General features: G+C 49.4%; 1 protein-coding gene across 1 annotated transcript in view; it reads left to right on the top strand.

Moving 5' to 3' along the window:
- SYT13 (synaptotagmin 13) overlaps positions 1 to 12,368 on the top strand; it is a 40,652-nt gene extending 28,284 nt beyond the window's left edge. Inside the window, exons 2-6 of the mRNA XM_040980326.1 lie at positions 1,695 to 1,920; positions 4,985 to 5,119; positions 6,165 to 6,466; positions 9,436 to 9,565; positions 12,036 to 12,368. Coding sequence (XP_040836260.1) covers positions 1,695 to 1,920; positions 4,985 to 5,119; positions 6,165 to 6,466; positions 9,436 to 9,565; positions 12,036 to 12,340 — 1,098 coding nt within the window. The 3' untranslated portion in view covers positions 12,341 to 12,368. The remainder of the gene's footprint in view (positions 1 to 1,694; positions 1,921 to 4,984; positions 5,120 to 6,164; positions 6,467 to 9,435; positions 9,566 to 12,035) is intronic.
- Positions 12,369 to 21,473: the final 9,105 nt, after the last annotated feature.

Here is a 21,473-nt window from a genome sequence, read left to right as displayed (position 1 = left end):
CTCATCAACTAAGAAGCTTCGTACAGCAAGGGGAATACAATAACCAAAGTAAAAAAAGCAACCCAGAGTGGTGGAGAAGATCTTTGGAAATGATATAGGCGAGAGGGGGCTACTTTCCAGGATATACAAAGATTTAAAAAACAAAAAAAACAAAACAAAAGCAACTCACGAAATGGGCAAGGGAAAATGGGAACATTTCACAAACGGAGCAAGTCCAAAATGCAAACAAACATATGAAAAAATGTTCGTCTAGAATTAAGGGGAAAATCAACTTAAATGATGAGGTACACTAAACCAGTAAGATTGGCCAATAAACAAGAACAACGACGTTGTGGCGAGGATTGCGGGGAAAAGGGAACCTACTCCTATGCTGGTGGAGACTGCAAATTGGTACAGTTATATGGAAGGAAATCAGTCTGGTGGAGAAAACTAAATAACTTCGAAATGCATTCCATTTGACAGCAATAGCTCCTAGGAATAATCAAAAAACACTGTTTTACGACAAACCAATGCATCCCATGTCATTGCAGACAATCAGGAATGCAAAACATGGAAGCACCGAATGCCATACTAGAGATTGGATAAGATAGCTTTGGTTAATTTACCAATGGAATACTACTCAGATGGTTAAAAACAAAAGAGTTCTTTGTGGTTAATGGGCACAACTGGAAAACTATAATGCTAAGGGAAATGGAGTGAATCCCTGCAAAAGATTAGATACGCAGGTTCGGTTGATTTAACTGTAAGTTATTGTCTTGGTTGTTTGTTATTTTTTGAAGTGTCATTGATGCTGTTCAACCCAGATGTTTGCGAAGGGAAGAATGGAAACTTGCATTATTTTTAACATTATTGTTTACCAATACTATGTCAATTAATTCTAATGTTGTAATGATACTGAGTCTTGTTGGGGCTTTTTAACCGACGGATCTTATATTCTGTTAGATACTTGACCATAGAAGGTGTCAGGAGGCACCTGAACTTATTGGACAATAGAAGATGAACTTTTGCTAGGCATGTGTATTTGCAAGCAATGTAATTCAACTGAACTTGAATATGGTTATGCAACATGGTGGAGGAAATCCACATGGGGGGGGGGGGGGTATGGGGGGGGTGGGGGGAATCCAGGCCTATAAAACTGTACTAACCAATCGTTTAAGCAACAATAAAAAAAAAAAAAAAAAAAAAAGAAAGTGAAACCACTGGGATTCGAACCAGTAGTCCAGTGTGAGAAGCTAGTGTTATTGCAGATAATCACTTAACTTGCTGAGCCACCGTGCAGAACCCTGTTGTGTAACTTTGCATCCACCAGGTGGAAGGGAGTTCAGTTCCTGATGGAGGTCAAAGATGAAAGAGTTTACATCTCTTTCTGAATCCTCCCCACCTTCATAAGGCTTGACAAGCAGGCAGGTAGGGAAGGAGAGGAAGAGTGAGAGATGAATGAGAGAGGGTAAAGAAGCCGGGAACACCAATGACATTGGCAGAAAGAGGTCCACTGTGATAGACCTGAGCACAGCTGTGGGCACAATCCTGGGACAGGTGCGTTGATGGATAAAGCAACAGCCCTGCCTCACGAGGGATCCCCCAACACCCCTGATGTTGTGATTCTGCTGGTCCCGGCCTCTCACTTCTGGGTGTGGGCACCAGACAGGAAGTATTAACAGGCAGCCACTAACCAGAGGATTCTGTGTTTGCAGTTCAATGTGAAGAAATCCACAGAGCCCGTCCAGCCCCGGGCCCTGCTCAAGTTCCCAGACATGTACGGCCCCAGGCCGAATGTGACCACTCCAGAGGTCATCAACTATGCAGACTACACGCTGAGAACCACAGAGGAGCAGCCAGCACCTGCCAGCCCCCAGGCCTCGCATGATAGTCGCCTCAAGCACCAGGTCACGGAGGAGTTGTTCATCCTTCCTCAGAATGGTAGGTGTCTCCTGTAACCCTCCCTTCATGAATGGCACACAGTGGAGGGGGTGGTGGTGGAGGAGGGGTGTTACCATATGTGTGGCCTGGTTGGGAGCTGTCCAGGAACCCCATGCTGTGGCGTTTGCTCTGGGTGAGCAGGTAGTCCAAGGTTTGGGGATGTCAGTCCTGTAATCCTGCTTACGGGCTATAGGTTGTTTCTGCTTGAGGTGTCCAGCTGTTGTCGTTATAGACAGACAGACCACCAAGAATCACAGTGAAAAGCATGGGCCCTTATCTACAGCAAGTGTAGCATGAGTCATGATGCAATTCTTTCTGGGTCCTTGTCTCCTCATCATAAAGTGGAATCACACTATCACCTGCCTAACATGGTTATTATAAAATCCAAATAGAATAATGCAGAGAAAATGCCTAGCTCAGGGCCTGGCATGAAGACCATCTATACAAGAGGTGTATTTATTGCTTCCATTCTCCTTTTCTCCAGCCTCTGTATTCTGAATGCAGCCCTTTTATGCTTATAGAGCTGGTGCTGGATGCAGGGGCAGGCAGGAAGGGCAGAGACCCTCGTCCCTTACCCAATGGGGCATGGAAGCTTCATAGGAAGCCAAGCATCAAAGCAGGAGGATAGACTGCTGTATGTTCTGGGGTTTCCTTCTGTGTGGTTGGCGAGGAAGACAGTGAGATAAGAAGGAACCTCACGACTTTGACATTGGCAGTTCTCTCAGTGTATCTTCTTGCTCACACCAGTCCAGAACCATAGTGATAAGCCTGGAATTTAAAGAATAAACAGTCTGATTAACTCCTGGTTGGCTTTCGTACTCCAGGTTTTCCCATCCATGTGTTAACCACATTGACATCAGACCCATTCAACAACTCAGCACTCATAGTTACGGCACCATTTCAGACCTGTGTGTCCCTTCGATGTGCCCGGGTTCTACAGCTGCCTCTGACTTCTGAGTACAGCTTCCAGCTAATGCAGACCCTGGCAGGCAGTAGTTGTGTCCCTGCCACCCAGTGGAAAACCTGGATTGCATTCCTAGCTCGTGGCTTTGACCTGATCCAGCCCTGGTTGTTGTGAGAATACAGGAAGTAAATCATGGGAGGGAATGCTCTTTCTCTCTCTCTCTCTCTCTCTCTCTCTCTCTGTGTGTGCACGCGCACCTTCCTCTCAATAACTTTTTAAATTTAAACTTGCTTAATACTTGAGAGCTTACTATTGGGTGGGAATGATTTATATGAGGGCCCTTGTGAGTGGTCATTATCATCATCATAATCATAGCAGGGGGTTATCATCATCATCATTACGCTGCTCATCATCATCATCATAGCAGGGGTGCCCTTTCCTGTGACCCCCAATTTCTCAAAGCTCAGATGAAGGCATAATTGGACCCTCTCTGGTAAGGAGAGTAGAACCGGTTCATGCTGGATCTGGGAAGAATTCAGGACACTTCCGTTAATGGCCTACCTTTTGTGGTTCTCACCCCCACCCCAAAAGGCAACAGCCTGCTTCTGATTTCATAGAAACCTACCAAGAGTTCCTGGTTCCTATAACCTGACGACAGGCAAGGGTGTGTACAGGATCCAGGTGGTTTATTCTTGACCCCCTAATGTGCCAGATGTGTCTGCTCTCCCAGCCACTCTCCTCACCATTCATTGTACAGCACAAGCACCCATTCCTGAAGCCCCATCTGCTGCTACTGCCTGGCCTTGCCTGCACCCCACTGAGAACAGCAGCAGAGTCAATTTGCTCTTGTTGCACCTGAGCCAAACCCCCCTAGATAAGGGTGGGGGCTCTAAACTTCTTTCTTTCAATTCCTGAATGCTTTAAAATAGCTGATGCTGGGTCTGATCAAAAGCCAGGAGCCAGGGACACAACCCAGGTCTCTCATGTGGGTGACAAGGATTCAACCGCTTGAGCCATCATTCACTGCCTCACAGGGTGCGCATTCACAGGAAACTGGAAGGCTGGAATGCAGGCAGGACTCGAACCTGGGAACCTGATCCTATACGGGATATTCTCTTCTTCGCTGTTGGATCAGATGCCCTGCCTGGGGTTGGTGTTGATGTTGAAGGCTAAAACAACCTTTGAGTTGAGTCAGGCTTATCCCTTCTCACATTGGCATTACTGCCATAGCCTGTGAATGTCTCTGGGGGCCACACGGATCCTGTGCAGCCACAAATCCAGTTTCATGCATATCACTCCTGATCTGTCTGTCCCTCCTTAGATTCCCAGGAGACATTTTTCACACTTGCAGAGACTTCATAATGAACCATTTAGCAGCTGATTAGCCCTCTAGATGTCTATCCTTGCAATGCATTCTGAGAATCAGACATTTAATTCTAGTTTGCTAAAAGTGGAGTGTGCTGCAGCTGCTGGGTCCTTTTAGTGTATATACCGCCTCTGCCTGGTGAGAGTGTTTCCAGATGGCGGGCTGCTCCATGCAAGCAGCGTGAGGAGGGAGAGCAATGCTTTTAGAAATTTCTGAGCTAATGTTGATGAACACACTCAGCAAAGAGACACTGCGCTGCACTCCACTCCAGTCAAGTGCCCTTCTCCTGACCTTGCCCCCAACATCTTCTCCTGACTTAATTCTAAGCTTGCCTCTGGCTTCTGCCCGCAAGGACACAGGGACTGTATGGGCTGCTGTGTGACGGGTTCTGTGATGGGCTGCTGCTGATGGTTAGTCTCTCCAAGGGAGCTCACTGGGGACCAGGCCCTGAACTGAAAAGATTGTCCGCCTTATTTCATAGCCCTCAGTGAGCCTAGGAGACACTGCTGCCATGCCCATCATCAAGATAAAGAAACTGAGGCTCAAGAGGTCCAGTAACTTGTTCAAAGACACCAGCTACTATGCTGGCCCCAAAGCTCACAACCTGACTTCCAGTCCATGATAACCCCTTGACGTGTCATGCCCACTGTCAGTGGTGTCACCCCTATGTAGCCATGGTGTGTGTGTGGCTAAAGGCTTTGGGTTTGGGTTAATGACATAGAGATGGGAAAGGGGAGATGGGGGCTGCAAGGCCACAACCTGGGTGGCTGCTATGGCTTTGTCTCTTGTTATAGGTGTGGTGGAGGATGTCTGTGTGACTGAGACCTGGAACCCAGAGAAGGCTGCTAGCTGGAATCAGGCCCCCAAACTTCACTATTGCCTGGACTATGACCGGCAGAAGGCTGAGCTGTTTGTGACGCGCCTGGAAGGTACTGCTCTTGTCCGACGCCCATGGGGCAGAGGGTAATGGGAGCATCCACAGCTGGAGGCACACTGGGCTTGCATCCCCCAAACAGATCCCCCAACATATGACAGTCATACACAGACTCCTTTCTCTGTCCCTTGTAACAAGCCCAGCTGAGGACTCTGTGGTTAGATGCCTCTTGAATCAAGTCTCTTCCAGCCTCAGTGGCTCTGAAATCTCCTTGGCTCCCTTGTCTCCCGCCTCTAGCAAGTGGAAGGGACTGAGACCAAGGAGTACACAACTCTTCCTTAATAGCCTGCACCTGACCTTGCCAGGCCTTTTGTCTCACATCCCATGGGCTGTAGCCATGTGGCCTCACCTCCTCGCTGGTGATCTAGCCAGATGCCTGGGAAAAAGTGGAAATGAGTTCTTAGTGAAGTCAGCTGTCTGCCAGAGGCTGGGCTTTGTGCGAGACACCAAGAGGTGTTGTGAACAGTTAGCAAAGTGTCTACCTTCCAAAGCGTCGGGGACTGGAGGAGTCAGGAAGCCCTCCTTCTCCCTGACCTGGAAGTTTGCTTTAGCCTCTGCAACCAAAGCTAAGACTGCAAAATAATCTGGAGCAGCGATGAGGCCAGATCCATTCTGAGTGACTGTTTTTCCCCTTTTCATTGTCTTTTGATGCTTCTAAGCCCTTTCATACACTTCATTTTGTTTCATCTTCACAATAGCCCCATTTTACAGATGAGGGAACTGAGGTTTAGCAGTTGTTACGACTTGTCCAGTGCCCCTCTACCCATGGCAGAGCTGGGGCTGAAACTCCCCTAGCCTCAACGGAAGGGCCCTGGGGCCACCATGTGTTGGTCCCTGTTCTCCCAGGCAATCCAGCTGAAACTGACCCCTTGAGACCTTCCAGCTCTCAGGGCCTCCCTGCCTGGCCAGTCCACTGTGTCCCAGGTGGTCAGCCTTGGGGTCTATCACACGTCCACGGTCATGACTACAACCCTCCACAGGATCAGGTGTCTCCCCTCCTCTTGTCCCCAGTGCCAATCTGTGCTGCTTTGTCTTTGCAGCAATGACCAATGGCCACGATGGAGGCTGTGACTGCTATGTCCAGGGCAGTGTGGCCAACAGGACCGGCTCTGTGGAAGCCCAGACAGCGCTGAAGAAGCGGCAGCTACACACCACGTGGGAGGAGGGACTGGCACTCCCTCTGGCAGAGGAGGAGCTGCCCACAGCCACCCTGACCCTGACTCTGAGGACCTGTGATCGCTTCTCTCGTCACAGTGTGGCTGGGGAGCTCCGCCTCGGCCTGGATGGTGTGGCCGTGCCTCTAGGGGCTGCCCAGTGGGGTGAGCTGAAGACTTCCGATAAGGTAGGCATTCCTCTGTGCCAGGATGGGTGAAACATCTGGCTCCTGGTGAGGTCTCCCTTGGCTCTATCACAACAAGAAAGAGCTCGGGGCATGAGGAGGTCTCACTTAATGACTCCACTCCCCCCCATGACTAAGTCACTCTGAGAAAATCCATCTTAATCCCTTCCAAGAGCAGTGTGGTTCATGAGCTAATGAGTTGGGTCTGGGGTGTACCACCACATGGGGAGCTTGGCTTCCAGCACATGAACAAAACACATGCAAACGGCAGTGCTTCCTGAATCATCCACGAGAGAGAGACAGAGAGAGGACTATTCCATCTACAGACCAGGAGCTGAGTCTTACAGCAGCATGGTTTGCTTCACAGGGTCCCCTAGCCAGGACACCACCAACTCTACCGAGTAAAACCTGCTGGTACAAATCACAGGTGCACCCGATGGAACCAGATTGTTCTAAGGCAGTGTGTGATTTGAGGTGGTGCTGGAATCACAGATGGAACTTGGGGAGAGGGACCCAACACTTGGCTTCTAAGGCAACTTCCTCTAGAGATGCATGGACTCCCCCACTTTGAAGCTCTGGTCCAGCCCTCAAAGGGCTTAAATCTGCCCATCTAGTCCCACTACCATCCCCTATCCCAATACAAACAGAAATTATCAACTTACTCTTCAAGCACCTTGACCAGCTTCTACAGTGTCCTGGGCCTTGTGGAGCCAGGAGCTCGAGTCCTGGCCATAGCAGTAATGAACACAATCCTCAGGGTTTGTCCATCCTGCCAGTCAGTCCATTCACTGCAGCTGCACCTGCTCCATAGGTACCCTCTCACTCATGCTTGGACCATTCAGTGCACCTGGGCGCCATCTCAGAGCATGTGGCATGGAGTCACAAGTTGGAGGTAACCCTGTGGTGGTGATCATGCCAGGGAACCCCTCATCCAGGTGGGAGTGTGGGCAAGTTGGTGCCAGCTGGGTGGAGCCTAAACACATGGCAGCCCAGGTGCTTTTTCTCTGGGCAAGTATGGGTTAACAGAGGTGGCAGTGGTGCCCGCCCCACCTCGGTCCCCTCCTCCTCCTCACACCAGTCCTGGCTGGAAGACGCTCAGCAGAAAGTAGCAGCCAAAAGTGGCTCATGCGTCACCAGGGGCCACAGTGCAACCCACTGAGAGTGCAGCCTTGAATGATTCATTGAGAACCTTGGGGAAGGAGGGAGAGTGAGAGAAGAAGCCAGAAAGAGAGAGGATTTTGGTCAGCAGCTGTTTAAAGTGGCAGTGCTGATGTATGTCAAATACTTCTGTTTCTCCTAAAAAATCTCTCCATACTCCTGTTTCTGGTCATTTTTATCACAGTAATGAAAGTATCTGAGAATAAAAAAAAAATAAAAAAATAAAGTGGCAGTGCTAAGAAGGGGCAGGGACTGTTGCCTCCCCTGTAGGGACTCTGACCTGTCCTCATAGAGCCCAAATCTGATTGTTGAGCAGCTCCAGCACAGGCCATTCCTGTACCTTCGAGAAATGATCTTGAGTCCAACCCAGCTCTGCTGTCACCCTGCTGGCTGCCAGGAACAGATCACTGTGAAATGAGAGGCAGAGGCAGACAGCACTGGGAAGGGATTGGAGAACAGCAGATTCAGGCCCTGGGCTTTGGCTCTGGTTGAAACCTCTATCCAGGTCTCAGTCACTGGCTGGGGAAACTCAGACGTGGAGAGGTAGGTCCCTGAGAGTGAAAGGTGCCGAGACCTCAAGTGGGAGCCCCGTTAGGATACTTGTCAAGACAAAAATAAAATGGCCAGCTTTTTTTTTTTTTCCTTTCACAAATTTCTGCCAAAAGTTCATGGGGAAAAAAAGGAAATGAAAAAGAACTGAAGAATATAATATTTATTGGAATGTAGAAAACTTTGAAATCTATCCGCAGTTTTTCTATAAAACACAATTCCACAAATCCTTTGAAGACTGAGTGCATGGATTTTAAAATCTTAAATATCAAAAAGAAATGGGCTTCTTTTTAAATCCCATTTTCCATGAACTTTTGGAAGTACCTCGTGAATTATGAAGCACCTGCTATGTGCAGGGGCAGGTGATGCTTGCTGTGTTCAGTCTTCTGTGGAGTGACAGTCCGGAGGTATATACAATGGAATCGTGCCCCGCATGGAAGAGGTGTGTGAGGAGGTATGATTAGCTGGAATCTTTCATGTCCTTGCCAAGGATCCTCAAAGCTCCTGAACCACCAGGCTGGGTGAACACCTTGGCTCATATCAGAGACATCTTTCTTGGATGCGAGTTGTAAATCCAAGGCAGGACAGGAGTGGGGACGTGGCTACCCATCACTTTCAACCAGCCTCATTCCCCAAGTCCAGAAAAAATGCTCCCCACTTTAATAAGCTCATGAAAAAGCTGGTGCCCTTCCTTGATGTTGGTGACCACAGTACCATGGTTCCTAGTAATGTATGCAGGACACTCTTCTTAAATACGTACATCATTCCTTGCATTGTTACAACAACCGCATATGGTGAAGGTACCAACAAAGGCTCTCAGAGTAGCTAAGTTCAACTCCCCACTGACCCCCAGAAACCTGACGGTCAAGTAGTGATCCTCACCTGGAATGCCCTGGAGCATCCCAGGAGCTTGGAGGGACAGACAGGGGGCAGTAAAGGAGGAAACGACTTCTGGCTGACTGCCTCTGCCACGCCCTGACTGGCATCTCTTTGCTCTGTTTTATGTGCTGGGTTTGAATGGACAATCAGAAAGTCACTTACATTCACCAGCTAATTGCTATGGCTGGCAAATGTCCACGGAGAGCTCCTTGGTATCTGGCTCCCATTGGGTGGTGAGGATGGAGAACACAGCACTGATGGGCAAATGGTTTCTAGGATGCTTGTTAGGTGGAGGCCCAGCGTGACCCCAATCTCAATGTCAGTGGGTGGGACAGAAGCCCCCTTCCCAGTGCATGGTCTCCTGTGTGTCTCTTTTTGCATTTCAGGAGTCTTCTGCAGGGAGCGGAGAGATTCTTTTGTCTATCAGTTACCTGCCAGCTGCCAACCGCCTCCTGGTGGTGCTGATTAAAGCCAAGAACCTCCACTCTCACCAGTCCAAGGAGCTCCTGGGCAAGGGTGAGTGAGGTGCCAGGACAGAGAGCCAGGACATGTGTGCAGAGGGAGCAGCCCCTGGGAGGACATGGACACAGTTAAGCAGGGAAATGACAGGTGCGTGTGCATAAGGAGTCACTCTCAGCAGGGTCCTCTGGCCTAGGCCCACAACTCACTCAAAATGCTGCACCAAGATCCAGGCAGGAGATCCCTGGACTTTCTAACCTTGAAGAGCGACTTGGAGAACCATTTGCCCTAACCATCATTCTAACAGAAGCCAAGAGCCAGGCAATAGCCAGGGTGTGGAGGGACCTGGGCTACAGGGCAAACTGGACCCTGTCCTTATCACCCAACTCTGGCTGGGCCACCTCAGACAGGTGTCAGGAAGCCCAGCCTCCCCTCATCCCAAGGTCTCTGCTAGCTGCCACCCCTACCCCGGACTCCTCTCTTTTCTCAGCAGCTGGGGTGTGGGTGACAGCAGACGGTGTGTAGGCCCTGGAGCCAGGGCCTGCGGCTTCAGGCGTCTGTGCCCCATATACCCAAATAAGTTCCTCGGCACCATTTCAGAAGCCCTGGGCACAGCTCCCAAGTCCAGGGACCAAGGAAGGAAAGCAGCTTCAGCTCACTAGGTAGTACCTGGCCTGCCAACTAAGTGGTCATACCAGGTTAGCAAGTCATCTCTATTTATAGCAACACACAAATAGAGAACGGCTGCTGTGCTCAGCAGCCTGGAGTCCATGATTTGGGGTGAATGCAATTAGAAGTTCATCCAACTAGCAGATTAAGTGCCCCCTTTGCAGCCCCTCTGGACAACTCCGTACCTTTCTCATGGGAATTATTCTGACTCTCTGTAATCTCCGTTGACAAAACCAATGATGCACCCTGGGCTGGCTGTGATACCACTTGGTGCAAAGTCACCAGCCCTCCTGCTGGAGCTTGGGGAACCTGGACTAATGAAAAAGTGTTCAAGTCTTTCCCAGACTTTGTTGTGAAATGAAAGTGCCTCTAGGAACACATCTGTAGGCTTCTGAGGGAGAGGAGTGGGCAGCTGTAATGGTGCTAAAGGGATAATGTATTTATTTGTGGATTTTAAAAGAAGAGAGAGAAAGGGAGAGAGAGAGAGAGAGAGAGAGAGAGAAATTTCTATGTGCTGATTCATCCTCCAAGCAACTCAAGCAGCTGGAGTTGGGCCAATCTGAAACCAGGATCCTTAACTCCATCTGAGATTCTCATGTATGTGGCAGACCCCAAACACTTGGACAATTTTTCCACTGCTTTCTGGTACAGGAGCAGAAAGCTGGGTTGGAGGTGGAATGGCTGGGACAGGAACTGATACTGAAATACTAGAGTCCAGGCAGTGGCTTAACCTGCTTGGACACAAGGCAGGTCCCAAGAGGAGCCTGATAATAGACACAAACTCTGGAAGGGGAGGGTTAATGAAGATGAATATATGAGGATGTCATGATTTCCTGGTCTGAGTTGAAAATCAAGCGATAGGACATCTGAGCTGTCATGTGTTCTTGCTTTAATCTAGAGTTAGGAAGCTCCCAGGAAGGGTTCATGGCAGGGGTGGCTTCAACACGTGCCACCCAGCAGCTCATGCTACATATCATGGGAAAAATTGAGTAACCCTTACCCAAAACTGTGCCATCTGAAGACTCCAAACTCCAAAGCTATTTGACCATTGATGGAACACCACAGGCAGAAACTTTCACAGCCTGGAAATTTGCTTGGTGATCAAAATAATCAGAAAAAAAAATATTGTATGGAATTACTTTCAGTGTATCTTCTAACATGTATCTGAAACATGAGTGATTTCTGTATTCAGACTTAGGTATCGCACCCAAGGTAACTCATGAGGGACACACAGCAATCTCTTCAAATGTGTAAACTCCCCAAATTCAAAAATGTTTTTGGAGAAGTGATAATGGACTAATACTGTCCATTTCCCACAACTGAGTGTGAGTTCTGTCGTGTATATTTTTAGCTCCAGGACACTTCCACATGGCAAGCATTTAACAATTATTGCAGGTCTAGCACTATGACATAGTGAGTTAAGTCTCTGATTGGGGGTGCTGGCATCCCATATGGGCACTGGATTGGGGCCAGACTGTTCCACCTCCAATCTAGTTCCCTGTTAATGCATGTGAGAAAGCAATAGAGTACACCCTAAGTCCATGGGCCCCTGCACCTACATGGGAGACCCAGAAGAAACTGTTGACTCCTGGCTTAAATCAGGCCCAACTCCAGTCATTGTGACCATTTGGGGAATGAGCTAGTTGATGAGAAGGTCTTCTCTGCTTCTCCCTATCTTTCTCTCTCTTTCCATGTGACACAGCCTTTCAAGTAAATAAATAAATCTTTTAAAAAAATGTTGGATGACATATAGTTCAGTGCTGACATGGGTGGGCATGGAGGATAGGTACTGTCCTAAGCCCTAGAAGTTACTTTTTGCCTTCTAGTCTATCTCATGTCTCCTCGCCTTCTTCCTTAGATGTCTCGGTCAAGGTGACTTTGAAGCACCAGGCTCAGAAGCTGAAGAAGAAGCAGACAAAACGGGCCAAGCATAAGATCAACCCAGTGTGGAATGAGATGATCATGTTTGAGTTGCCAGATGACCTGCTGCAGGCCTCCAGCGTGGAGCTGGAGGTGCTAGGCCAGGATGAGGAGGGTCAGAGCTGTGCGCTCGGGTGTTGCAGCCTGGGCCTGCATGCCTCCGGCTCTGAGCGCAGCCACTGGGAGGAGATGCTCAAAAACCCACGCCGCCAGATTGCCATGTGGCACAGGCTGCACCTGTAAACCGCCTCCTCGCTACCATCCTGCTTGGGCATTGCCCCATTCTCTGGTCCCCGCTGTCCTCTGCAGTCTCGTGTTCGTGCCCTGTCCTCTATCTGACACCCAGAAGACAGGACCTGCTTCTTAAATCATCGCATTCCCATCTTGAAAACATCAGCAAGGCAGGACATTGGCATTTCACTGAGAAATACCCTCTGCCATCAAGCAAGACTCTTGTCACCTACACCTCATGAGCAGGCGTTATAGGTGGGCCTAGACCAGATGTGGAAATGCTTCAGTTGTGGAATCTGGGTGTGATGGACAATAATGGAGTTTCTAACAGGAGCCCTTCAAAAGTGATGACAGAGTTAAAGTCACCTGGAAGTTGGGACTGTCTGGGTGGCGGGAAACCTTAGCCAGCATTCAACCAAGCCCTGAACAGTCACCCCAGCACAGTTCTCAAGCTTCTGCGTGTGAGAGATCACCAGCAGCTCCTGGGGCCCCCAGAGCAGATGCCCCAAATCAATTCCCCTGGCCCAAGCCCAGGAGCACTTTTTTTTGTTTCTTTAGCAAGCACCAGGAGATTCTGAGTTAGAGGTTGGGCCACTGCACTTGGAGGATCCCTTCTGCTACACTCCAGGAAGCTTTCCAGCCACACCCATGGTTAAGGTTCCAGCACCAGTTCCATTGCTGGACATATGGGCCATCAGTGGGACATTTGGAGCTTTAAAATGCAATTGTTTTCATGTTTCGTGTTTGAACTTGTACTTTTGAGATCCTGCTTTTGGAGCAGATGTTGTGCTGCTTTTTCTTGAAGAGCTTTATGGTTTTGTGTTATCACCATCAGCCTCTATTCTTCTTGGGGCTGAGAAGCCCCTTTGCTCATTGGGTGGGATTCTGAATGCCCAGTGTCAAGACCACCAGCTTCACCATGGGACCCTCTGAAACATACCTGGTAGCTGCTTCTTGACTCACCAGCCATTTCAGAAGGAAATTTCATGTTTGATTTGTTCTGTTGTGCCTGCCTCCATGGATACAGACATGGGAAAGAACTTCACATAGTAGGAATTTTATAACCATTCCTCCCTCCCTCCGTGTCCAGAACTTAGTATTTTAATCACTGTATAGCAAACAAACAAAAATGCATCCATTCTATTTCAAATGCCTACTTTATTATTCCAAATAGATGCCCCACATTATTGATTCAATCTAAATCTTGAGCCTTATTGAGTGAACAGTGCTCACCTATGAGCCAGAACTCCAGGGGCATTGGCCCACTAGAGCCTCAGTCTGGCCATCTGTAAAAATGAGACCAATGACTCTGGAGCCTGCCTGTGAACTCTCAGATGGATGGCATAGTGTTCACACGCTGTTAGGTGCTCCATGGCTAAGCACAAGTATCAAGTCCACTTACTGCTCATCATTCAGTTAAGGTATTATGTTGAACTTCAAGTTGGTGACTGAGAATGTCCAGAAAGTGCCAGAACCTTCCAGATCCTTCCAGGACCACAGACTCTATATTTGGGCTTTGGGTTAAAAAAAAATGGTTTCAAAAGTTGGTGGAAAGATTATATGAGTTTCTCACAAACTCTTGGATGCCTCCTACACTATTATTCAATAGTGTAGCTCTTCGGATGTCAGCTCAGACCCCTGGTCTAAGGAGGAAGTTCTGGGCAAGATCAGCCAAGTCTCCCCTCCTCCAACAAGGCAGGTCCTTCCTGGCTCTCCCTGGGAATCTGAGCCAGAACCTTAGAACCACATTTCATCATTTTTCCTTTCTGTACAGAAATAGAAGACCCTTAGTAATAACTTCAGCCCACTCTGAAGAAACAGAAAAAAAAATCCATCTCTGTTTTAGCTAATCAGAAACTTTGATCTCTAGGGTTGAAGAGCCCTTGCCAGGTTCCTTTTCTCCCACTCCTTTCACAAGTGAAACACTGGTTAGTGGCTTCTTAGAAAGTGTCTCTTGGATTCCCAGCTCTTCTTTTTTGTATAGCTTGATACCAAGAGGACGAATAGTCCCCATGTGAGTCAACCAGCATTCTCTTCTTGGCAACATCTGCTAGTCTAGTCTAGAAGAGTTGGGATTCTGGATATCAAACCTTTTGACTTGAAGTATTTAGGTCGAATCTATGTACTTCTTCCTAATAAACTTGCGATCCTGCTTGATAGTCTCACCACCAAAGGACATTTGAGGTAAGCTGGGCAGGATTCTGGATCCTAGGGTATCAAGTCCTTCCGGTCATTCCATCACAAGACATCCATTTCTTTGGATCTCAATATCTTTGTCTTCCAGAATCCAAGCTTGAGGATTGGGCCATCACCTCACCTGGCAAGGATGTACAGAGTAAGCAGGCTTTGTAGAGGGTTTGACTCTGTATTCATTTGGTTATTCCAAGCCTGGGAGAGACCTGTCTCGTGGGTGTTCGATAAATACATGTTGAATGCACAAGGGATGGATGGGGTGCTGAGTAGAAGAAGCCACTTGAAATGATAGAGAGTTGAGCTGAGCTCTCAGTAGTAAAGACATCAGTCGGACACCATAGTGGTTGGCCTAGAAATGTGTGACGTAAGTCTCAATCAAAAGTGAATCTAAGCACATCAAAGCTATCCTGGTAGATATTGTGAACAAAATAAGGGAGGGAAATTGTACTTTTCCACCGAAACTCTGTCTTTGTGTGTTTTCAATTACTCAGAGATGTCAAATTGCCAAATGGGAAACTTCACTAATCCACACCAAGTTCCCATGTATCAGACAGACACACTTGTGATTTACTAGCAAAGGAGAGTAATTGGGCTGGTGTGACCACACTAGAGCATTAATGAGGGCTGGTGTGACTACACCAGATCATTGTTGAGAGGAATGCCTTGTAGTTGGTCAGGGAAAAGCATGTGACAGAGGTGAAAATACAATAAGAGACCATCTCAGACTGAGCAGTTGTCCTGAAGGTGACTTGATCCCTTCATAGGCATGAATATGGGGTTCATGCATTCATTCATCTGGGCCTCCACATCCTGCATCCAGTCAGATCATTTGTGTTGAGTGCCTCTGGCTCAAACTCTTCGACCTCATTTCCATTGGACACATGACCTTGCCCTAAACGACAAGTCTTCCACCCATGCAGTAAGACCAGGAAAGCAGGTTGGGAGAGCGAGCGTTCAGATCCATCCTTTTGGGCTGTGGAAGAGTCCTGGATGGAAGGTGGCTGTAGCCGAACCTTAGGAAGAGAGACCTCGTCCTTGTAATTTGTACCCGTGATTTGTTTCCTGTTGTCAAATGTCAAGTGTGTGCTTGTTTTGTAGTCATGAACTGAAGCACAAAAAACTGCATGAGACATCATAGTCATTGTCTGGTGCCACACTTTGGAGTAAAAATTCTTGCAGTGGCAAATAAATAATTTCCAACAGGGTCAGCTGCCTGTTGTTTTGTGTTCTTCCATTTTCTTAGTAGTTCACACATATAAAATGCAGAAGAAACTTCCAAGATCACACATGAACCACTGCTAACCTTGACAAGACCTGATAATTGGAGGCCCCTTCAGTGCATTTTGTCTGGGGTATCATGATCTTGAATGTGGGATTTATCATACCAAACATTTCTTTATGTTTTGATTACATGTATACTACAACACTGTTGCCTTTTTTTTTTAATTTTGCACTCACAGGATGCATTCTACACAGGTATCCTTGCGTGAGCTTCTCTTAAACATAAAACAGAAGTGAGTAGAATTGCTGGATCATAGAGTGAGTATGCACAGGAGACATGTCTGCATGTACTGTGGCCTTGCCTGGGGACTAGATCTAGGGGATTACATGTAGTTGGGAATGCAGGGATTGATGAAGACCTCTTTGCCCTCACTCCTGAGAAGAAAAACGAAGCAAAAATAATGACGATCTGAAACACTCCCAACCCACATACTGTCAGTGTAGTGGTCAGTGCTATTGCTGAACTCCAGATGGTGTGCAGGGACAGGGACACCCCATGTCTTCTTCGCGGTTTCTGCAATCTTGGGCCCAGGAAGAAGAGACCCCGATGTTGAGGTGGGGGTTGGGGACAAGGCTTGACTTTCACAGTCACTAGGAAATCTGTCAGGCCATGTAGAATCAAAGTCAAAGGCTCCTAAGTAGGACAAAGCAGCCATAAACAAAGTGCTGAGACAGCTTAGCTTTCCAGGTCTGTGTATATACTGTCTCACCCTAAGTACACAGACATTGATTTTAACAACATGAATAGTTCTTATCCTACAGAGCCAAATATCATGGAGATGATATATATCCACAGGTGATTAGGGGTTTGGCTTACCTGGGCCTCAAATGCCTATGGAGGAGTCTGGATTTATGTAAAAGAGGATTGGAAGGAGGGAGAAGAGTTCAATCATCACCTGACACAGGGCTTTCCGATGAAGTGCCTTCTATAACAGACTCAGATCCTGCAAGTGACACTCAATACACTTCCAGCACACTGCCCCAGGACCCAACAGCCTGCATGCAATCAGACCCAGCTGGGCTGGGTCTGTTTCCCTATCTATCAAGTTTTAATTCTGAGTAAATAATGCTCCAAGGCCTTCTCTCGAGTGAGTTGTCCGTGATTCTCCAATGCAGATCGACAGCCCCAAATGCATCACACACACCTCTGGCTTCCTATCTTTTACATATAAAGACATGCTCATGTGCCAGGTGTCCTGGCAGCTCCTGCTAATGGTCACCCACTCCGCTAAACAAGAAGCAAGGGCACATTGGGCCTGGGGCTGCAGCATCTTGTTCACTTCATCACCAGTGGGGCTATTGGTATTTTTTCCAACAGCGAGTTTCTGGGTGCTCAGAGGCATGGAGAAGCCTCCCTATTTTGGGACTCAACTCTAGCATCTGTTCTGTGTTCCTTTTGGGGCAGGAGCCTGGCAAAGATGAAACTACAGGACATGGTTGTGATGCATACAGGAGGTTGAGTATTAGCACAGGTGTTGGAAAACTGCCCCCACCCTTCCTGCATTGGTTTCCTGCAGAAGAGCCAGCAGCTTTCCCAAGCCACAGATGGAGGCGTCTACCTGGCAAGAGGATGGAAGGAAGCCAGTACTAGCACTAAAGCCAGATGTTGCCATTGAAAGCTGTTTAAAGGGAGCCACCTTGGGAGCAAGATCCTGAGGTTCTTGCTCCGTGCTGCCCAGGTGAGGCCATAGGTCCCCTACCCGGTGCCTCTAAGTTCCATCTTGCTGTTTCTGCATGGCCAGTGGGCAAAGGTGGATGGCAGAAATCCTGTTTCAGAAACCAGGGACTCAAGCCAGGACAACACTTGCCCACAACCAACACAGCCAAAGCCTCTGCAGTCTGTCCCCTACCCAGGGCTCAGAAGGACAAACTGTCAGAAACAGAAGATGCCTGAGGGTCTCCTCAAAGAGGGGCGGGATCTTCACACAGGGGCAGGTGTCATTGGCTCTGCATTCAAAGCCACAGGCAGTTCTGGCCCAAGAAACCTGGGGAGAAGACAGGGAGGAAACCCCAGGACACTCGAGCACCCAGCTCGTCTAAGCTAAGAGGCCATCACCATGATGAGAAACCATCAGTACACAGGAAGTCCGGAGCTCCACGAAGACACTGAAGACACCCACCAGGATATGTGAGTGGAAGTGTTGTGATTTGAACTCTGGAGCCCAGGCTCTGAGGCGCAGCCAGTAACTGAGTGTCTTAGTCATCCCTGAGTAGTCCTTTGGATATATCAGCTACAAAATGCAACATGGAGTCCAAAAATCACTGAGCAGAGAAAAGTTCTTTTGCACTGGGACACCTGGCTGGATGGGGTGGGTGGGGAATTGTTCAAAGGGCAAGTGTAGATTGAAGTGGAAATCAGCTCAAGGACAATCTTCGGCTTTATGGTCAAGGGCAGATGGAGCTTGAGGTCAGGTGCAATGTCACTTAGGTCCAGTAAGGAAATAGGATGTGGGAGAAGCCAAGGGTTCAGCTGCCACCCAGAGGGCAAAGCTGGAACAGCATTGCCACGAGGTGCTGCCAACTCTCATCCATCCCTGGTTCAAAGGCTCCGTGGCAAGTGCAGCCCAGTGCTGCTATGGAGCCCCCACTTTCCCTTGTGGGCACTCTACCCTGCAGGAGACAGAGAGGAAGCCATCACACACACACACACACACACACACACACACATGCAAACACAGCGGCAGAGCAGCAGTGCCTGGGGGTAGCTGGTTGGAGAGAAGGGATCATGTCAGACTTTGGCTAAGAAGTGGGCATTTTCGCTAAGATCTGGAATAGGGAAAAAACTCAGCACGCAGCCATCCTGGGGGAAAGTTGGCTTAAGACAAAAGCTCAAGTGGAAAAGAACGTGTTAACTGGGAGGCCAGCGTGGTGAAGTGCCAACTCCCTGCTGATGAGCCTGGGAAAGCAGCAGAGGATGGCCCAAGTGCTTGGGCTCCTGTGCCCATGTGGAGAACCAGAAAAGAGACTGCCTTCTGGCTTTGTTTTGGTCCCTGCTGCCATTAGGGGAGTGAACCAGCAAATGCAAACATCCCTCCTCTCTCTCTCTCTCTCTCTCTCTCTCTCTCTCTCTCTTCCTCTCTTTCTAACTCTGTCATCCAAATACTACATTTAAAAAATAAATCTTAAAGGGCCTGGCGTGGTAGCCTAGCAGCTAAAGTCCTCACCTTGAATGTGCCAGGATCCCATATAGGCACTAGCTCTAATCCCAGTGGCCCTGCTTCCCATCCAGTTCCCTGCTTGTGGCCTGGGAAAGCAGTTGAGCACAGCCCAAAGCCTTGGAATCCTGCAACCCATGTGGGAGATAGAGAAGAGGCTCTGGGCTCCTAGCTTCAGATTGGCTCAGTTCCAACCGTTGCAGCCGCTTGGGGAGTAAATCAATGAACAGAAGATCTTCCTCTGTGTCTCTCCTCCTCTCTGTATATTTGACTTTGCAATAAAAATAAATAAATCTTAAAAAGAAAGAAAATCACCCTTGAAATGGTCACATGACAACCGTTCAGGTCCTCGGGATGCCAGCCAGCTTCCAGAGTGTTCTCGGGTGAACACAACATGCCCTTGAACCTTGGAGAGGAGCACTGGGGAGAATAGAGCAGGAAGGGTGCAGGGCAGCCCTTATCCTGTGAAACCGTCCCAGCCCGATTCATGGCCAAGTGCAGATGGTGGTGCTCATTTCCTCGGGATGACATCATTAGCCTGCTGAAAATGCTGCTGCAGCACGTGTGGGTCCATGGGGGCTGCTCTGTGGGGTGTGTGTCAGTGTGGGGCAGAGATGTCCCAGTCCACTTGGGCTGCTGGTCAGACATGGACTTGTGGGCCCTTTGCTCCTCCCGCCTCTGCCCTCTTCCTGGGAGGAAGAGAACTGGAACTGGCCAGGGGAACTGAAGAGTGGCTTTGACCGTGGAAAGTAGTAAAAGTGATTAGCTGTGGCAAACGCAGGGGCCCCAGGGGGGCTGGCAGGAAGCCCGCAGAGAGGGGAAGGCACAGGCTCCAAGTCCAGCATTCTGCTAACGCAAACCCAGGGAAGCATCGGGGATGACTCCAAGGCTCCTGGGGCATTCTCACCTCCCTCATTGGGGGGACCTGGATTACAGGAGCCCCCTCCCACTGCCCCGCATTATGGGGGGACCCTGAAAGTGTTCCTGGCTCTAGGCTCCAGCTGTTGTAATTTGGGAGGATGCATCAAAAAGGGGTGGGGGAGACCCATTTTGCACCCTCTGGATGCCAGGCCTAAGAGAGAGACACACAGGCGGGTGCGGAGCACCGTGTGAGCAAATTTAAATGCTTTTATTAACAATCTTCTTACATGACAAGGATAATATGACAAAGGAGAGTCCGCGTACAGATTATGATAAACCAACATAGCTCTATTTGTATCCAGTGTTCTAGGTCCCGCCACACAGGTACTATAAAGCGTAGTCTGAAAAATAATAACATCAAGGGTCTTTATTGTTTCAGAAAGAAAGTATTAACACATGCCTAGGTATGTGATAAAGAGACTCCTGGGTGTCCCCCCCACCCCCACTTCATTTTTCTTTTGTGATCCAAATGAAAACACAGCAGCGTGGGGGCGGAGAGAAGGAGAGAGACAGGGGCGGACCCGGGTCCATCAGGCTGAGATGGGTCCCCGGGAAGAGGTGCACGCGTGGAGACGCAGGGTGCCCAGGGCAGCCTGGCCTTCGTCCTTGCGTGAACCCCCTAAACGCCCCATGGCACACTCTCTCTGAGGTACAGTGCATTGTGGGATTGCTACCTGGAGGGGGTACGGGATGCCCATCCCTCCTGACCGGGGGTGTCTGAGCCACTGCAGTGGGAGGAAGGCTCGGTGGGGGCCCCTCGTGAGCCAGGCTCTAGAGGGTATTCCAAGAGCCAGGCTGGCAGCAAGTTGTGGCTCAGGGTGAGGAGTGGCCATTGGCAGAGCAGACCCCAAGGAGTCTGCCGGAGACTGAGGTACATGGTAAGATGGTGAGGAAGAACTGGACAGTGGTTGGGGAGAAACGCCGAAGGGGAGCAGGCTGTGACCCCCCTTGTGCCCCACCCCTGATTCCTGCTTCCAGAGTAAAGAAATGAGACCAAGAAGACTGGAGGTGAATGGGCTTCGGTACTCCCCGTCAGGGCTGGGCGGCCCTCCGTCAAACCTTCAGTGGCAGAGGGGCCCGTCTATTCCCTATCCCCACCTTACTCCCCTCCAAAGCGCCCCGCCCCCGTTCGCATCAGGACACAGGCTGAGGACGGTGGGGAGAGGGTGGCAGAGTAGGGTCAGGACACAGCCTCTGCCTCGGGTCACAGAACCAGAACAATGTACATAAACTCAACCTGCCTGTGAGGGCAGCGGCAAAGTGAGGGGGCCGCCGGCCTCTTGGCGCACGCAGGAAGAGCAGGGACAGCGTTGTCCTGAGTACGGCCAGAGCCCTGCTGCGGAACGTGGGTTGCTGTGGGGTCTGTGCGGACAGGTCTCTCCCACCTTTGCCTGGTGCCGATGCTGTAGCCAGAGAGAAAGCTTCTCCTGCTGCCTGCTTCTCTGACAGTTGACTGAGCAGGTGAGGGTGGGGGACGGCTGGACTCCTGGGGCACGGCCTCTGGGGGTGGGGAGGCGGCAGCTGGAGAGGTCTGTGCACCTTACCTGGCGCCCTCCCCGAGCTGCTGCAAGGTACTGGGGGAGTTTGTGCAATGA

This window comes from Ochotona curzoniae, unplaced genomic scaffold, assembly GCF_017591425.1.
Source record: "Ochotona curzoniae isolate NIBS_2020 unplaced genomic scaffold, NIBS_Ocur_1.0 contig_3432, whole genome shotgun sequence".
NCBI lineage: Eukaryota > Metazoa > Chordata > Mammalia > Lagomorpha > Ochotonidae > Ochotona > Ochotona curzoniae.
Note: the sequence above shows the minus strand (reverse complement) of the source record. Positions and strands in the feature narration are given on the sequence as shown.